This window comes from Sarcophilus harrisii, chromosome 1 (genome assembly GCF_902635505.1).
Source record: "Sarcophilus harrisii chromosome 1, mSarHar1.11, whole genome shotgun sequence".
Classification (NCBI taxonomy): domain Eukaryota; kingdom Metazoa; phylum Chordata; class Mammalia; order Dasyuromorphia; family Dasyuridae; genus Sarcophilus; species Sarcophilus harrisii.
In genome coordinates, this window is record NC_045426.1 from 162425294 (window position 1) to 162445776 (window position 20483).

The 20483-nt window shown below is 35.6% G+C and overlaps 1 protein-coding gene across 2 annotated transcripts in view; it reads right to left on the minus strand.

The window, feature by feature from the left end:
- Positions 1-20483, minus strand: part of SCAMP1 (secretory carrier membrane protein 1) — a 101889-nt gene that overhangs the window by 61549 nt on the left and 19857 nt on the right. The window contains exon 2 of one of the 2 annotated variants that reach the window (XM_003759421.4): positions 20144-20335. In XM_003759421.4, coding sequence (XP_003759469.1) covers positions 20144-20218 — 75 coding nt within the window. In that variant the 5' untranslated portion in view covers positions 20219-20335. Of the gene's footprint in view, positions 1-14127; positions 14261-20143; positions 20336-20483 lie in introns of those variants that run through there. The other variant, XM_031966173.1, reaches the window with a different exon arrangement.

The following is a 20483-nucleotide window of genomic DNA, read 5'->3' on the forward strand; positions in this document are numbered from 1 at the left end:
CAAAGGAGATAGATGATGGATACTGGAAGTAAAATGGACAATTTTAATTACATGAAATCAAAAGGGGTTTGTACAAACAAAACCAATGCAGCCAAAAATGGAAGGAAAAAAGGAAACTAGGGTTCTCTTTGCCAGATATGAAGGCATTCTTCTCTCCAGATCTGATAACTGCTAAGCAATCTTCTGCCTAGATATTATCTCCTTTCTGAGTTTTTGTTATTGTTCTCGCTTTTGCTTCTCTTCCTATCTTCTGAGCCATTTGTTAGATTATCATCCATGTCACACTCTTTAATTGTAAGGTTCTGTCTTAGGCTCTCTTCTTTCTTTATGCATTCTCTTAGAAATCTCATCAACTCTCAAGGTCTCTATTAGCTTGTTGCAGATGACTCCCAGATCTACATTAATAGCCCAAAGTCTCTTCTGAATATTGTCTACTCAATATTTCCCCCAGAAATGTATCCCAAAGAGAATTACCTTTCCAAAAAACCCCACCTCATCCCAAATTTCCCTGCTGTAAATTTCCATAAGTATTTTTATACCTATATATTAAGAATATAGTCTTCAAAATGAAAAGGCAGCGCTGAATATGGAACTCAAAAAAGGAAAAAAAAAAAGCTATATTTAACAAAGCACAAAGAACTAACTCTACACTGAATGAAGACAATTTTAAAAACACCCAAGGATCAATCTTTATTATCTTGAAAAGGGAAAGATGCCACAAAAACAGAAATGATCATAGATTGTATTGTTCCTCAAAAAACATCTCAAACATTGTATAGAAAAATGAAATTGACAGTGTCTTAATAGCTAGTAAACAACTCATTATAGGTACACAAATCATTTCAGAATTAACTGTCTTGGGGGCAGCAAGGTAGGATCAGGAGGATCCGAGTTCAAATTCAGCCTCAGACACCTACTAGCTGTGTATAACTCTGTTATCAAGAGAGGGAGAAGAGTGGAGGAGAAAGGAGAGAGAGAGGGGGGGGAGGGAGGGAGGGAGGGAGGGAGGGAGAGAGAGAGAGAGAGAGAGAGAGAATAAACAATTTACATAGTCATATAATCTAGTCAACAGAGGAAAAAAAAATCAAAACCCAATTTGAAAAGAATAAAGAGTAAAACAATCAATAAATGTCACTGCTATAATTTAGTCTAACCTATTTTTAACAGGCTACTAAACTAAGAGAAATGAGAGACAAAAGCCAAAATTGTGATTGGTTAAATTTCTCTAGAAATTACAATGTAAAAAACAAAACAAAACAAACAAACAAAAAACTGAGACCAATACCGCAATGCTAAGAGAAATCCAAAAACTGACTCAGTCAGCAAATACTTAAACTTACAAAGCATAAAGAATACATAAGGAAAATATGAGTTTAGAATACAAGCTTAATGACGAATATGGAAACATGTTTAGAAGAACTGCATGTGTTTAACCTATATTGAATTGCTTGCTGTTTAGGGAAGAAGGGACAGGAAAAAGGAGGGAGAACATTTTGGAACAACACAAGGTTTTGCAAATTTTTCCATTTATTTGGAAAAATAAAAAATTCATTTTAAAAAAAGAATACAAGCTCATTTATAAAACCTTACAGTGAAGATAAATAGAAAATTACATCACTATCGTCTAGAGAAAAAAAAAGCAGAAAAATTCAGGAGAGAAAATAATCCTACAAAAAGTTAAATTGAAAAAAGAAAATCAAACCAGATTATGCCAAGAGAAGTAAATAAAACAGATGATTGAACACATCAGTCAGTAATTTCTCAATTATCATCTTTGACAGGTCCAAGGCTCTATCCAGTGCATTACTTAACTGCTTAGTGTTCTCTCCCCATCTCTGAAATTACTTTGAATTGATTTTTTATTTACCCTGCATATGTTGTTGCCTCCCTCCCTTGGTAAATTGTAAGCTACTCAAGCTCCTCAAATGCAAAGACTGTTTCATTCCTGTCTTTGTATCCCCAGTATCTGGCATACAGAAGACACTTAAATACTTCTTGAAAGGAATTTCAACTCAACATCTGTGATTTTCTCATTTTTTTACTCCAAATCTTTTCTCAAGTAGTGTCAAATGCTCAAAAACTTCCCTTTCTCTGGCTCCAATAGTTCAAGGATTTGTGATTTTATTAATATGGGTACTTCTCACACTAACACAGATCATAACTGTATTATGTATAACATAATCTTAAGTGGTCTGTCTTTTTGAGTAGCCGAATCTTTTTTAAAAAATTATCATGTGACCAACTTTCTGGTGATAAGTCTCTCCAAAGTGAGATTTGATATAAAGTGATCTTTGGAGATGCAAATCCATTGTCAGTCATGTAGTGAAAGTCCTAATTTGGTGAAAGGTGGCTCAGCAAGAAGGCTATATATCAATGGATCTTCTATCAAGTTTCTAAAATCTGTTCTGTTTCATGTTGACATTCATTGTCCTATATGAACTCTGCACATTATTCCCCAATCTATAACTCCATTCAAATTTGTCTGATTTCCAGGTTTGCAATAAATTTTGCATAGTTCTACTTCTGCAATTCTCATAAAATTCTCTTCACTTACAATACCTTCCTAAACTTCCTTATTCAGTCCCATTCAAATGATACTCCTCTTTAAAGATTCAGCTAAAAATCCCTTCTCAGTACAGATAACTTAAGATAATTTCATTACCACCTCCTCCTCTCTTCTCTGAACCCACTGTCCTATACCATCCACCTGGCAATTAATAATGCCCAACCTTGTGACATTTCTTTTACTTCATAATGCTATATCTTTTTTCATTTAACTTCACACATATTTATGTTTTAGCTTTCCATTTTAACAATTCAACCCTATCCTTGAAGAGTTTACCTTTCTTTGTATCCCATAAATTGACTAGCATACAAGCTATTCAATACATGTTTAACTGATCAATTAAAATTTCCACAATTAACTGCCTCCTCTTCCTACACATTTATCCTTGCCTTCTACTCTAAAATGCAATTATTTGTTATGCATATCATATAAATGATCCTGAATTGGTTCACCACTTTCATTTATTTATTATGGACTTTTCATCTTGTATATGGAAAACGTAATTAATCTTGTTCTATAACCTACTAAAGGCCAGAGATCATATGTATAATTCTTTTTATGTATTTTTACAAAAAAATTATAAATCCAACACATGCTTTTTAAATTATTTTTGTTTTTTCTTTAAAAAAAAGCTGTTTTATTTTTCAAAATATATGCAAAGATAGTTTTCAACATTCATCCTAGCAAAACTTTTGCATTCCAAATTTTTCTCCCTTCCTTCTCCTCCTCCCCCCTCCAATACAGGTTAAACATGTACAACTCTTCTAATCATATTTTCACATTTGTCATGCTGTGCAAGAAAAATCAGATGAAAGGGAAAAAATGAGAAAAAAAATCAAAAATGTTAAAAAGTAGAAAATACCATACTGGGATCCACATTCAATCTCCATGGTCTTCTCTCTGGATTATGGTTTTTTTAAGGAGAGTAATCTAATAAGAAGATGAGAAACTAGGGAGTAGAACTGACCATTAAATACTGAGAACTGTGATTGCCAGAGCCAAGATCAAAACAAAGTTTGCATAGATTTTAGAATAATAAAAACATTCAGCATTCTTATTAATTCATAAATTCAAATATTAAATTATCAGAAGAGTGACATTCATATTTATTTGTGCTCTGAAAGATGGAAAGCAATGTGGTATAATGCAGCCATAGCACCTGGGTCCAAATTCCAGCTGTTCTCTTTGGTACCTAAGCAACCCTGGACAAGTGCCTCATAAACAAAATGGGAGGATTAGACTAAATGACCTCAAATGTTTGTCCTTTCCAGCTCTATATTTCTATGATTAGGTGAATAAATCAAGGAAAATACTTTTAAGTGCTGACTATGTGTCAAGTGCTATGGTTGATAATACAAATAGATAAAAAAAAAAGAGACAGGTTCCAGCCTCAGCTTACATGCTAATATATACGTTTCTATAGATATGTCTATACATCTATAGAAATGTGGATGTGGGTGTCCATGTGTGTAAGGAGTGGAGGGTCAAGAAAGAGTCACAGGAATGAAGAATTGATTCATATGGCAATCACCTCACTTATGTTCCAGGAACAATGGGGTAAATAGCAAGGTAGCTAGGGAGGATCTGGTCTGTTAGTCTAATGCCAGCTAGACAGGATGGACTGAAACCTAACTAGTTTACAGATAACCTGCAGGACTCTTCCTGGTTTTTTAAAACTGTGATCCTATGATTCTGATTGTATTTTATTTTAACTAAAAGGTTAAACAAAAGAAAATTGATCATAGATCATAGATAACTTTTTAAAACCAACTTTTCTGTCTAAGTACACTCTCATTGATCAGGCAAACTCAAGTGAAAGTACATTTTTTTTAACCATTATTTAATTAGAACCGCAACACATACCTAAAAAGGGAAAAAAAAAAGCATCATAGATTTAGAATTAAAAAGACCTAAAATTTCAGACCAACCCTTTCATTTTGCAGATGAGGAAACTGAAGCAGCCAAGTAATTAAAAGACATGCACAGGTTCACAATGCTAACAAGTTGTCCGAGGTAAAATTTAAACCCAAATCTTCCTGGCTTCCACTCAAGCACTTACTCTACTATGCCTCACTGACTCTCTAATAACTAAATTAAAAGAATGAAAATAATTTTACTCAACCACCTGATAAACATTAAATTCTAACCTAATCATCTTTTATTGCTATTATTCCATGCATAAACATTTTACAAAGACACAATGTATATATATATATATATATATATATATATATATATATATATATATTTTTATGCTATGCATTTTTATTTAACATTTTATGTAAACATTTCTATGAATCAGCATAATATATCATTTTTAATGAATGATGAGATTTAGTCAAAATTTTACCTATAACAGATGTTTAAAAATAAGCATTGAATTATAACTTTATTTACTGAATAGATTAATGAAGTAAATTAACAAACATCCTTTTATAAAACTCTTTATCAATTATTCAACCTTCTGATCACACATACAATATATAAAAAAGTGCAATTAGTGTCAACAAGTGTCAATTAGAAATAATAAGTGTGCACAGAAATATTTCCTCTAAGTCAAAGATTATCATTTCAAATGTAAATTATTTCAATAACAATTCCTGAAACTGAGAAAAATTACTGATTTTTAAATCACTCAATATATGTGTTTCTTATTATACAAAGACAAAGTACACACTATGCCAAAAAGTGTTAAAAAAAAAAAGCCACAATCTTATATTCAAGATTACCTCATATGTCTGATTATAATTTAATCAAAGAAAGAAAATATTTCATTATTCTTTCAAATACCACCACAAAATTTTTGTTATACAAAATTTTTGATAAAAATTGTGGATTTGCCCTATATTCAATTCCTGGGTTTTACAAAGTTAAGAAAAATAAAATTCTTTTGAGGAAACTAACTTCACATAATACAATGTTTTAAAGATACTTCAAATATATTTTAAGTGTTTTTTGTTTCTTTTTCATCATGACAAATAACTTTCTTCAGTTAAAAACCTAGTAGAGAACAAATCCTCTATTCGGCAGTGTCCTTTTACCAACAGATCATTTAAAATGCAGATTTGGCAGTAATCAACAAATCAGGTTTTACCACATTAGTCCAACTGGATACTACCTACACTTTAAAAGAACTAAGATTATCAAGGGCCCTACTGACAAAACAGCTAAAAAATAGGTGGTTAACAATTAAAAATAACCTCTTGTAAAGAGCTCACAGAGACTTAGACACCAGAATATCAAGCTGGTCAAGTCCCTGCTGAGGCAAGCAAACAGACATGATGGAAAGAGCAAAAACTAGAAAATCAGAAGACTGAATGTGGTCCTGTTTTCTCACGTGCAACTTTAAGGGGATGGATCAAATAATCTTTAAGGTCCCTTATGGTCATAAAATTCCAGGGTCTTCTTATGGTAATCCTACACACACACACACACACACACACACATATACACACGTAAAACAAATATTTTATGAAGACTATATTAGCTTTTAGAGGTATAACCTAGTAAGAAATAAAATTTTAAAATAAATAGAAATAAAATTAAAGTTAATTATTTTCCTTCCAGATGAAGGTGCTGAGCAAAACAGAGGGCAAAAAAGTACATATCAAACACAGGATGAAACTTACTTATTTTGAAATAAGATAAACGGATTGATTTTTATCTGTATCACAATTAATAATTATCATAAACATTTTATCTAATACCTATTATGTATCAGGCTCAGTGCTAAATGGTTTTTTACCTTTTTTAATCTCAAAGCAAACCTATGAGATAGATGCTATTATTATCTCCATGTTACAATTGAGGAAATAATAAAGGTTAAGTGATTTGCTAGGGTCACACTGCCAGTAAGTATTTGAGGACAAATTTGAACTCCAGTTCTAACATTCTATTCACTAGCTGCCCTTAAAATGGAACTTTAATTTAATATATTTTCTTAAAACTCCCATCCAATAGGCCATATTTATTAAAACAACGTATTCAAGCAGTGGAATGGAATAACTCTAAAGAGAACATTATCGTGAAGTCATCTACTAAAACAAAGAAAAATAGACAAATCTCTCAATAAAGGTAACCTAATATAATAAAGAAAATCCCAGAAAAAAAAAAAGCAGCAAACCCATTCTGCCACTTTATCCTAGGCAAGTAACCTTTCTCAACCTCAGTTTCCTTGTCTGTAAAAAGAGGGATTTGGATAAAACGAATTCTTACACATGTCCTTCTAAGAAAAAAAATCCTATAATCCTATAAATTAGCACAGTAATAGGTGCCTATAATCTGTTTCTAACCTCTCTTTCCAGACTTATTATATCCTATTTCTCTTTAACTAGACTATTTACTTTTTCCTCATCTTCTATCCTTCCCACTTCTGTGCCTTTGTACAAGTCATCTTCCAAGCAAAAAGTCTTCCATTTCTAGGATGATTTTCCCAATCAGCTTCATATATAAGAACTTAGATTCTAGATTCAAGGAACCACAGAGGTCAACTCATCCAAAACTTCTCATTTTACCAATAAAAAAACCAAAGGTTCAATATAAACTGAAAAAATCTCAATTGCTTATGGACAGGCTGAGCGAATATAATAAAAATGACAATTCTACCTAAATTAGTCTATTTATTCAGTGCACTACCAATCAAATTGCCAAAAATTATTTTAGAGTCAGAAAAAAAATAAATTCTTCTGGACACACAAAAAGTCAAGAATATCGCAAGAATTAATGGAGAAAAAATGCAAAGGAAGGTGGCCTAAAAGTATATTATAAGGCAGCAATCATAAAAATCATTTGGTAATGGCTAAGAAATAGAATAGTAGATCAGAGAAATAGGTTAGATACACAAGACACAATAGTCAATGACTACGTAATCTACTGTTTGATAAACCCAAAGACTCCAGCTTCTGGGATAAGAATTTTCTATCTGATAAAAACTGCTGGGAAAACTAGAAAATAGCATGGCAGAAACTAAGCATAAACCAGTATCTCACATCCTATATACCAACATAAGGTCGAAATGAGTTCATGGCTTAGACATAAAGGATGATACTATGAGCAAATTAATAGAGCAAGGGATAGTTTATCTATCAGCTCTCTGGAGAAGGAAGGAATTTATGACCAAATAAGAAATAGAGAATGTTGTAAAATGCAAAATGGATAATTTTGATTAAATTAAAAATTTGTATTACATTATTACATTAAATTTAAAAGGTTTTCCATCAACAAAACCCAATGCAGCCAAGATTAGAAGGGAAGCAGAAAGATGAAAAAAAATTTCTTTTTTTTTTTTTTTTAACAATTTCCATCCCAAGTCTTTTTTTTTTTTTTTTTTTTTAATTTAATAGCCTTTTATTTACAGGATATATACATGGGTAACTTCACAGCATTAACAATTGCCAAACCTCTTGTTCCAATTTTTCACCTCTTACCCCCCCACCCCCTCCCCTAAATGGCAGGATGACCAGTAGATGTTAAATATATTAAAATATAACTTAGATACACAATAAGTATACATGACCAAAACATTATTTTGCTGTACAAAAAGAATCAGACTCTGAATTATTGTACAATTAGCTTGTGAAGGAAATCAAAAATGCAGGTGTGCATAAATATAGGGATTGGGAATTCAATGTAATGGTTTTTAGTCATCTCCCAGAGTTCTTTTTCTGGGTATAGCTAGTTCAGTTCATTACTGCTCCATTAGAAATGATTTGGTTGATCTCGTTGCTGAGGATGGCCTGATCCATCAGAACTGGTCATCATCTAGTATTGTTGTTGAAGTATATAATGATCTCCTGGTCCTGCTCATTTCACTCAGCATCAGTTCGTGTAAGTCTCTCCAGGCCTTTCTGAAATCATCCTGTTGGTCATTTCTTACAGAACAGTAATATTCCGTAATTTGATGAAAAAAAATTTCTATAGCCAATGTTTCTGAAAAAGTCCTCATTTCTAAAATACATAGAGAATTGACTCAATTTATAAAAATAAAAGTCATTTCTCAATTAATATATGGTCAAGGGATATGAACAAATGCATTTTCAGATTAAGATATTGAAGTCATGTATAGCCAAAAAATGGCTAAATCACCATTGATTAGAGAAATGCAAATTAAGACAACTCTGATTTATGACCTCATACTTCTCAGATTGGCTAAGATGACAGGAAAAAATAATGATAAATGTTTGGAAAAGGATATGGGAAAACTGGGACATTAATGAATTGTTGGTTAAGTTGTGAACTGGTTCAGCCATTCTAGAGAGCAATTTAGAACTATGTCCAAAGGGCGAAGTTTGATTCAGCAGTTTCACTACTGGGTCTGTATTCCAAAAAGATCATAAAAGAGGGAAAAGGACCCACAAGTATTATAGCAGCTCTTTTTGCAGTAGCAAGGAAATGGAAATTGAATGGATTCCCGTCAACTGTGGAATAGCCGAGTAAGTCATGGCATATGAATGTGATGCAATATCATTGTTCTATAAGAAACAATAAGCAAGTTAATTTCAGAAGAGCTGAAAAGATTTACATGAACTGATGCCGAGTGATGTCAGACTCAGGAGAGCACTGTATACAACAAGATTATGTGATTATCAAATGTGATGGACTTGGCTCTTCTCAGCAATACAAAGATCCAAGACATCTAGAACAAAAAATACCATCCACATCCAAAGAACTATGGGGTCTGAATGCATATTGAAGCAAAGTATTTTTACCTTTTTTTGGTTTTTGTTTGCTTTCTGTTTCTGGTGGTTTTTTTCCCCACAACATAACACATATGGAAATATGTTTAAAATTATTGATGTGTATAACCTATATCAGATTGCTTATTTCCTTGGGGAGAAAGGAGGTAAAGGAGGAAGGGAGAAAAAATTTGGAACTTTAAAAATCTTACAAAAATGATAGAGCACTAGCCCTGAAGTCAGGAGGACCAGAGTTAAAATATTGTCTCAGACACAACAGGTTCTAGCTGTGTGACCCTGGGCAAGTCACTTAACCCCAATTGCCTCAGGGGAAAAAAAGAATGCTGAAAACTATCTTTACATTTAATTGGGAAAATAAAATATTATTAAAGAAAGAAAGAAAGAAAGAAAAGGTTTTTTAAAAAAAAGTTCAGGGAGGTTAAGTTACTTGTCCACAGTCACTCTGGTAAACAATATCCAAGATGGCATTTGGTGCTCATCCTCTGTATGTCCTCCATTGTATCTCCCACTTTCTCTGTTTAAATCTTTTCTTTCTTTCAAGTCCCTGCTATAATGTCACTTCCTATAAGAAGCTTTATGTATATAAATTCTACATCCCAAATCTGGGGCCTTCTTTGTACTGCTAATTCCCCATGTCTGGAAAACACAGATTAGTTTTCTCCAAAGCACATCTTGGGTGCCACTTCCTGTACAAGATCTTTCTTGATCTCCCCAGTTGTTAGCGCACTCTCTCTTAAAATTATGTTGTATTACCTTCTAGATATTAATGACATATATGTAACTTTTTAAAGTTGCAAAAAGCCTTGTTAGCTCATGTAAGCCTTATAAGAAAATACTTTCTATTTACTTATTCTAGAGACACTGTATACCTTTTCTCTTCCCAGTAAATATAAAGCTCCTTTGAGGGAAAAGAATTTCATTTTTGTCCCAGCATCTAAAAGATAAATAGGTGCTCAATGTTTGATAATTTAGTCTTCTCAGGTACCCTTTATAACCATTCTGTTTGTGTTTCTTTTATATAAATTATGTTTCAACTTGTACTGGTTATCTGAGTATTTTTTCTGTCACAGAAATGAATTTTGGATTCTTAAAGACAAAGACTAGGTCCTGTTTCATCATCAGCAAGTGATGTATATATTAGGCACTTCCTATTTCTTGGAACTGAATTTTTAAAGGTCCTAGAGACCATTTAAACCCTACCATTGCACTATTTTGCCTCCCTAGTCTCTACCTTTTTAGCTTTAAAGTGTCAGTTTCCTCCCTTATAGATTGTAATTTCCTTGAGAGCAGGAGTTGTCTTTTTTTAGTATTAGTATCTCCAGGCCAAGCAGTTTCAGCTCAAAATAGGTGCTTAATAAATGTTTACTATCATCTATTTCTTCCTATCACAGTATGCCCTCATTAGTCACAAAATCACCTATTGCCTTATGATGTCGCAGAATGTCATCTTATACTATTATTTAGCTTTTTACATTATGGTTTCAATAAAAAATAGGGACACAAAGAAGATTCTGGACCTGTGACTTCACTGATTTAGACAACGCTTAAATGAGGACACTTCCTCTACCAATGAAGGCCCACTCTTTTCCTGAAATTTACAATAACAATTGTGTAGACTCCTGAGTTGCTTAAACTTGACAGTCAATTTATGTTGAACTTTGGACTTAAACTTACTTTTCTTGGCTCTGAGCCCAGTTCTATCCATTACAAGGCACTATCACTTGATTTTTAAAAATTGTATTTAAGAGGAGAATTTGTTTTTATTGACTGTAAAATTCAAGAATAGTAAAAAAGAAAAATTTCATTTTAGCAAATATTTATTGTCTAATGAACTTTTTTGCAATAAACCAGGTAATATCAAATCAAGATGGCATATTGAAACTTTTCCAAACCTCACTTTAGTTCTGGCCATTTTTTTTTTTTTTAACTAAAGAAAAAGCATTTAGTAAACATTTACTAATGCTGTGGATGCAATGCCAGGCCAGCAGTCAGAAAGACTAATCTGCGTAAGTTCAAATCTGAACTCAAGACACTTACTCTGTGACTGTGGGCAAGTCACTTAACGTTGTTTACCTCAGTTCCTCATCTGTAAAATGAACTGGAGAAGGAAACAGCAAACCACTCCAGTATTCCTGCCAAGAAAACTCAAATGGGGTCAGGAGGCAGACTCACTGAACAACAGCAAACATTTATTATGTGTCAAGCACAGTGCTGACCATTGGCCATACAAAAGCAAACAGTCGCTGCCATCAAGAAGCTTACTTCTGTGAAAGGAGACAAGATAGTTGAATGGTAATCAAGAAGAGGTATTTTAATTCAAAAACTGAGAATTCATAGAATCATAGAGGAGTATTTAGATATTAGCCTCACTCTATCAGCAAGTTAAGCATTTGGCTGGGGAAAAAGGCAGTAGGAAGAGTTCTATATAGTGGGCAAATGGAGTTGCCACTAATCCTAAGCATACTATATGATATGTCTAAAGTTACAAAAATGTCATTTATAATAAACTTAAAACAATTCACAACTATATATATGTAAAGGGTGTTTGTGAATTCACTTTGTAAACTAGAACCATGTAAACATGAATTGAGTCATTAAAATAATTGAGTAATTTTACAATAGCCTAAAAACTTTTAATGTCATATTGATACTGCCTCAAAAACTGACCCAGATTATCAGAAACTGGCATTGATTGTAAAGGCTCAATCAAACAAGATGTTTGTGATGCCTTTGTGATGAACATAAAGGAAACTCAAAGGAAAAACAGTTAAAGAAATACTAATTTTGGAAAAACAAAAATAAAAAACAACAAAGGGAAAAAAAATATATTTAAATAAGAGGGAGATAAAAAAGTTAAGAGGCTGAAAGTTTCAAAGCAAAATCTTTGTACATGGATTCAAAGGGTGAAAGGACCGTAAAGACAAAGGTTTTGAAACTAAACTGTTGCTGAAAATTGACCTGGTAACATTTTATAATTGGTTTCTACTTAAGACTAAGGTATTAGAAACTCAATTCAAATTCAAAAGCAGAACTGTGGACAGAAATCCTAATTTAAAAAAAAAAAAAAAGGAAAAATATACAATAAATTTGTAGAATTCTGAGAAAGAAAAATGGGCTTAAAGAAATTATGAAAAAAGAAAAAAACATAGGAGTATACCTATGTTGAAAAGAGTAAAAGAAATATAGATGAAAAGAGTGAAAAATTGAAGATGAGTAAAAATGTTCTAAATTAAAGTTTTGTCTTAATAACTATAAGTTTTACTTCCTTCAACATAAATTGTATCATTTAGAATTTTATGCGCTTAAACAATCACTGCCATTTGGATGCATCAGTTCTTAAAAGGTACCTAAGTTTTAAAAGCCTGAACTATGTCACATGGAATGATATTATTTAAAACTACTTTGGTATGGAATTACTGCAAAGTTTTTAGGGAAGAGTCAGAGCAAAACATAATGAAAAAGCAGCAGATTACGCTATAAAAATGTACTGAGTTAACAAGAAGTTAAAGTATGTAAAAAGATGCACTAGAGGAAATACTTATACTCAATTTTCTGCATCAGAAAAGGTCACAAAGACTAAGGTTCATATGTGCACACTTTCTAAAGGATTAGAAATAACTTTTATGTGGTTAAGAAAAAAATTTTTTTTAACATTTCGTGAATCTTATTATATCCATAGAGGCATATTGAACAGGAAAAAAAATAAAAGCCTCTGGCCATTCATAAACAAAAGCTGTGTTTAAAGGTGATATAGGCATTAAGGATTTTTTAGCTAAAATATAAAGTGAATTTTTTCTTTGGAAATGCCTAATAAAAGACAAAATCAACCTAAGTGTAAACAAGAAGGCAGAAACTTGCAAAATCACAGTTATTGCAAATGCATACTAATTCCTGCTATCAGTCAAATCATTCATGAGAAATGAAGGGACAGCCAAGTTAAATAATTCAGGGAAAGGGGTAGGATTCATGAAATAGCCGCATTTCTTTATGATACACAGAGCCATGAGACAGTAACTATTTCCATCTATTAAAACCAGGTTATTAGAGAAGCAATCCACAACGCTTTCATCTCACTGAAAAAACTAATGGGGGCTCTGACTGTTCCACCACAAAGTATTGCAGAAGCTCTAGGCAAGGGAAGGAAAAAAGGTGAGCTGGGAAATGCAACCAAGAGCCTAGGTGACGCACAAAAGGAAGAGTTCGGAAAGTATTCTGGTTTTACCTTGCACGGGACAATTGAGGTGCCTTGAAGACAACACTCATCTGCGGTTGGGGGTGGGGGAACGATTTTTCTTAAATGCTTATTGTATCAACTTTTGTTTTAAAATCAATATTCAGGATGCCCATCTCTCCCTCCCATTGAAGGGTGGCAGAGTGGGGCCAAGGGGTAGCAAATGCCAAAGCCCCCTCTCCCAGTGCAACGCAGTACCTGTCATCATCACCACCTCCTCCTCCTCCTCCTCCTCCTCCGCACTTTTCCCATCACTCCCACGCAGCAGCTCGCAGCCTTCACCAAGAGGCACCCCACCCTCCCCCGCTGACACTCGCCCGGGTCCCCATGACAACCCAGCCCCTCTCCTCTTCACCTCTAGCACCCCCCTCGCTGCCCTTCCCCCTCCCGCAGCCCCTCCCCCCGGGATAATTTTTTTTCTCTTCCACACCCCCCCCCCACAGCGCTCCTCCCCAGGGGGTTGTGACCCCTCCCCCCAACGCCAATAAGCCCCAGGGGGGTCCTGCTCCCCGACCCGGGGCGGGTGAGGGACTCTCCCTCTGAGGACCTGATAAACTTGTGCCGGTGTCCCCGCGGAGCCGCGTCCGCCGGGGCGGGGGGGGCGGGGAAGAGAAAACCCCGGCGAGGCCGCTCACCTTGAAAGGGTTGTTGAGATCCGGGTCCGCGAAGGGGTTACTGTCGAAATCGGACATCTCGCTCGCCGCGCCGGCCGCCGGGGCCCAGGGGCAGAGACAGGGAGATGCCGCCGCCGCCGCCGCCGCCGCCGAGGCTGCCGCCGATGCCGCCGCCGCCGCCGCCCCCCTTGCGCGCTCACGTCGCCGCCGCCGCCGCGGAGCCGATCCCGGGCCAGCGCGATGGCCGCCTATTGGCGAGCCGACGGGCCCCGCTACTGAGCATGCCCGGTGCGGCGGCCCCTCCCGGGCACCACTCCACCGCTCCGGGTTTTCGCGGAAGCTCGGCCGGGAAGAGAGAGGCGAGCGCGGAGGGAGGGCGCAAGAAATAGGGCTGAGCGCGAGCCACCACGTCTGCCTCGGAAAGGAGGGGGGTGCGAGTGGATGGCGCGGCTCTCTCCGGCCCTGCGACAGGAAGCAGGCGTGCGGCCCTGAGCGCTCCCGGGGGCCAGGAGGCGGGAAAGGCCTTTTGGCTGGGAAGGAGACGGCTCCCGTGACTCCTCCCTTCCCTCTGCCCGCCCCCCGTCACCCTCTTTTAGGAAAACCCCCGCCGCTTCCCAGGGGAGGGGCACGTGTGTGGTGAAAGCGCCCTGCAGAGCGCCGGGGTCCTATTAGTTGTAAACGACGACGTGGCCGGTGATAGCCGCAATTCTTTAAAAGAAGAAAGCGGGGCGTCCCCCTCCCGCTCCTCGGCTCCCCACCTAGGGTCCGCCTTAAAATCCTCAACTGTTTTTCTGGCACTTTGGGTAAACTCCAAAAGATGGAGAAACGGATAACGTTAGTAGGTGGCTCTCACTGAGCATGCTCGGGAAGCCCACAGGGGTTACCCCAAGGGGCATCCTGGCGAGACCTCCAAAAAAAAAAAAAGAGGCAACTACCTCGGAAGTGGCATAAACGGGAGCGGAGGATTGGCAAAGGCCTGAGACGAGGGTCTCCACGTGCTTTTTGCTGATGTGGAAAAAGGGTGTGAACCCCGCGGGCTTTTTGTTTGGAGTCCCACCCAAATTTCCTTCTCAGATTTGGAATTGGCAGTTATTGGAGAACAGGTGTGTCTAACTTATAAGTGAGGAGCCATTGATGCTTCCCAGAGAATCGCTGCTGCCTCACGGGACGGGTTTAATATCATGTTACTATATTTTATTATATTTATGTTTTGTTATGTTATAATTAATTTAATGACATTTTAATCTGCGCCTGCTTCACTCAGAAGGTTTTTTTACCCTTGGGGTAGAATTCAGTTCAATTCGATAAATATTGATTAAGCACCTATTAAGTGCCGTCAAGCTGAGGATACAAGAAAGAGGCAAAAAAAAAAACAAAAAAAAGGTCCCTACCCTCGTAGAGCTTACCCTGAGAAGAGTGGGGGTGGAGAGACAACATGCAAACAAATATATACAAAGAAAATGATAAGAACATGCAAGTCTCTTCTTTTGCAGCATGGCAAGGGGTCTAGGAAGATTTGGTAAATCTCCTTTTCTGAAGGTACTTGATGGCTGGGTGACACTGTTCAAACGTATCAGGATAGTCATATATACACAATTAACTTCTTAGTGTCTCCAAATAACTCTAAAACTGTAGAGCATTTGCATAGCAGTAGTAGACTACTCTATGTACAGACTACAAACAGTGAGACTAACTATCAACGCCTGATGAAGCTTGACACCAAGGTTTTTATGATCATACAGACAAAAGAGTGGAAAAATAAGTTTATCCCAAACTGGCAACCTAGTAACTAAGTTCCCTTCCAACTTTAAATCTATGATCTCATAACCAACAAATACACAGTTGGGGAAACCCTTTTCCCCTTACTACAATACTTATAATCTGTCCTTCAACCTCATGAATGCATCAGATGTCCTTCATGGGGGATTCTGTCCCTGGATTGATGAGGAAGAGTTCCACTTACACATACATACATGTACTTATACACAAACTCCTTTTGGAGTGTTCAGCTGAACAGTGACTGGCCCAAAATAAGCAGGCTTGGATGGATTGCAATCAGTTTCACCAAATGCAGATCTGGTTACAATATCAGATCTTTTTACTCCTGTTATTCTGGAGGGTGCCACCATCCTTCTAGGCAGGCAAGAAATCATTAGTTCTCTCTTATCCTATACATCCACTAAGACACCAAATCATATCATTTCTACCAATAAACATCTCTTTCATCTGTTCAGTTTCTCTTTTTACACTTTAAACCCTCCTTCAGACTCTCCTTCAGAGCCTCAACATCTCTAGCCTGGACTATGGCAACATTTTCATAATCCATCTCTCTAATCTTGCCCTCTCCATGCCCTACTCACACACAACTGCCAAAATAATTATTCCCAAAAGACCACGTTACTCTCCTATTTAAAAAATCCCAGTAGCTCCCTACTGAATATAGAACCAAATACTACTTCATTTTTATCCCATCCTTTTTTTATTTTCAATTTTTTTATGTTTTGTAATTATTAGTATCATAGTATGGATAGGTAACTTAAATAACTATACCTATAGACATCACACTATAGAAGAGCTAGTCCTAGAAGACCTTAGGGACCACCAGTCTGAGCATGTCCTTAAAAAAAAATTTTAAGCTGATAAGGAATCAAAAAGGTTTGGAGACTAGCCAATGAAAAAAATGGGAAAATATTTATTACCACATCTTTTGAATTTACCCTGAAGTGTTAAGCCACCTTTAAAAAATCAAAATAATTTGTCAGGTTCTCCATAAATCATTACCAATGACTTAATGACTGCTAACAAAATTCATCATCTTCACTATGACATAGAACAATTAGGCACCTTAAAGTTCTTTTTGTTTTATTTATTTTTTATTTATATTTTAAAAATCAAAATAATTTGTCAGATTCTTCATAAACCATTACCAATGGCTTAATGGTCGCTAACAAAGTTCATCATCTTCACTATGACATAGAACAGTTAGGCACCTTAAAGTTCTTTTTGTTTTATTTTTTAAAATACTGTAGCCTAGGACACTCCAAACATGTTACATTTTAATTACTCCTTCAAAAAACACCTGTCAGACACTAAGCCGTTGTTGGTAAAGTTGTGGATTGACCCAATTATTCTGCAGAGCAATTTGGAACTATGCCCAAACCATATATATCCTTTGATGCAATAGTGTCTGTACTGGGTTTGTATTCCAAAGAGATCATATAAGAGGTGAAAGGACCCACATATGCAAAAATGTACACTCTTTTTGTAGTGGCAAGGAACTAGAAATTGAGTAGATGCCCATCAATTGTAAAATCGCTGAATAAGTTATGGCATATGTGTAATGGGATTCTATAAGAAACGAAGAGCAGACTGATTTCAGAAAACTCTGGAAAGACATGAATTGATGCTGAGTGAAATGAGCAGAACAAGGAAAACATTGTACACAACAAGATTATGTGATGATCAACTGTGATAGACAAAAAGAATTGATTTTAGGCAATTTCAATAGACTTGTGATAGAAAATGCCATCTGCATCGAAAGAGAACTATGGAGACTGAATGGGGATCAAAGCATAGTATTTTCACTCTTTTTTGGTTGGTTTGTTTGCCTTTGCTTTTTTATAGGGTTTTTTTTTCCCCTTTTGGTCTGATTTTTCATGACAAATATGGAAATATGTTTAAAAGGATTGCACATTTAACCTATATCAGATTGCTTGCTATATTAGGGAGGTAAAGAAGGGAGAAGAAAAATTTGAAACACAGTCTTAAAAAAACAAATGTTGAAAACTATATATATACTTGGAAAAATGAGACACCATTGAGGGAAAAAATACTTGTCAGAGGTAATGCCCTTTCAATGAATATCTTTCTAGGACAGAATACCTGTGAACCACTGGCAGGAAAGCTAAACTAAAAACAGGACAACAGAAGAAAACATCTAAGTCAGTGATATCAAATAGTAGCTATTATTTATTTGTCTAGAAGACCAATAGAACATTATGGTATAACTAGATAGCAATAACAAACATTTTAAGTAAACAAGTAGCAGAAAAAGACTAAGAAAGATATCTTATACCCCAGAAGCATGCTTTGAAACATGACCTTTTCCCCTCAGGTAGCTTCATTTCAGTTCATTCAAGAGCTATTAAATACCTTTTGTGGTATAGTAGTAGTAGGAGACCTTGCAAAGTTTAGTTAAGATGTGCCTACTTCCTTCACACAGTTTGTAGTCTAGTCCTGTTTTTTTGCCCCCCCCCAAAAAAAAAAATTATTGTGAGCTTCTTATAGGCAGGGAGTGTTTTTATTTCCAATATTTAGCCTAGAATCTAAATACAGTAAGATCTTAATAAATACTTATTGAATTGGGGGGAAAATCATCACTTCTGATAATTATCATCACTTTCCTTTGTTCTTGTGACTGATTCTTTCTTTACCCTTCCTGTAATTTGTCAATGACTAAATATTAAGTATGAGTAAGAGATTTTTTTCATTCTCTGTATTTATGTCTCCAGCATCTACAACAGTACTCCGAAATAGTAAGCACTTAATAAATATGTTTATTAATTGATTGAGCAAAAAAGGTTTTATTATAGAGGTTCTATTATAGTTGTAAAGCATAAGTTACTCCCTGTAACTTAAGAGAATTAGACTGATAGAAATTTCAGAGAAGCATATTTCAGCTTGAGAAGAAAAAATCCCTAATCTAATAAATTGTTCAATTATACATACACTGTCCCTGGGGCTTCCTTGGCAAAGATACTGGAGTGATTTGCGATTTCCTTCTCCAGTGGATTAAGACAAACAGAAGTTTGCCAAAACCTTGTACTTGCCCAAGGTCACACAATTAGTGTATGATATTCAGTGTGAACCTAAGTCTTTCTAACTTCATATGACTGCTGGAAAAACGGCACCATATAAACAATAAAGTAGTCTCTAACTATGAGCTGATTAGTATTTTTTTCTGTATATTATAAATAATAATCATTGTGTAATGCAGTTTGCAAAGCCTAAAACTTCATTTTTAATTTTTAGGTAAATGGAATAATGCTTGAAATCTAAGGCAGTTCTTGATTGTCAGAAGACAAATACGAAGTAAATACTTTAGGACTTAAAGATGGTAGGAATCAACAGAACTGTCTTTGAAGACTTTATGAAGAAGAAGGGATCAAAATAGGAGAATTTGAGTAACTGGGGAAAAAAGAGAAGGAAACAACATAAAATTTCAAGAGTTTTGTAAGCATTCTTAGTGTGTCTGGAAGGGATTTCAACAGCTAATTGAAGATAATATTATTGATATAGATTGGAGGATCTTTGCTCAGAAGTGATTCAGAGCAACCTTGCAATAATTTATCCTTAAGAAATTGTTGTGCCACAGTTCCCTTTTAATGTCCTGACCAAGTTTCCCTAATTGTCCTATTCAGTTACTCTGCCGGTTATAACCATTCCCTCTTAATGATAAAGGTCTTATATGTTAGACCTTAGGTTATAATCATACCCTCTTAATGTTTGATGGGATAAAGGTCTTTATCCCTTTTAGACATCATTAGAATATCAGGAGCCTCCCTCCATTAGGTCATCCCCATCCAGGTACCTCCCCCATTATGTTATTGTTCTTGTTACTCTATAAAAGAATCTTGTATCTGACATTCACGACTGGATTCTTTGAGATGATAGTCTCATTCAGCCTTGGACCAAACATAGATCCATTTGGTACCAGTAAATCTCCCCATTTAATAAATTATTAAATACTCTCTAATCTCTATCTTGCAAAATCACAAAACCCTGAAATATATTGAAACTAAAATTTCTATGCATAACCAAAATCAACACTTCAGTTCCTATATTCCTGATCTTTGAGAGTTTTAAAGTTAATTGTTTCTAATGCTGGGCCCATGTTTCTTTTCCACTAATCTGTCCATTTTAAATTGTAAGACATCTGAGAAGAAGCTATATGTTAATTTCACAGTATGTACACTGCTTCAGGGTATAACTGATACTCACTTAACAATCATGAAGGGCAATGGGGTATTTATCTTACCTCAAAGGGATTGCCAAGGTCTGGATTCACAAATGAGTCAGAAATGTAAAGGGACATGTCTCTCACTGGGTTCATCCAGAAGAGTTATTATTGCTGCTACTGTTCATACATTATGGGATGATATGACCTTTTTCAAAGACGAATTCAACTCTTTCATTAACTGGTCTTCATTGTCAGAGGAGATGGTGATGCCTGTAGAATAAGAAAAGAAAAACATAATTGTTTTGTTTTGATTTGGTTTTGGTTTTTATCACAAGACAGGGTTCATTCTGCAGAGTAAAGGATCAGCAATTAAAATTTACAAAAATATTCATATGACTGGTTCCCAAGAGATTTAAAA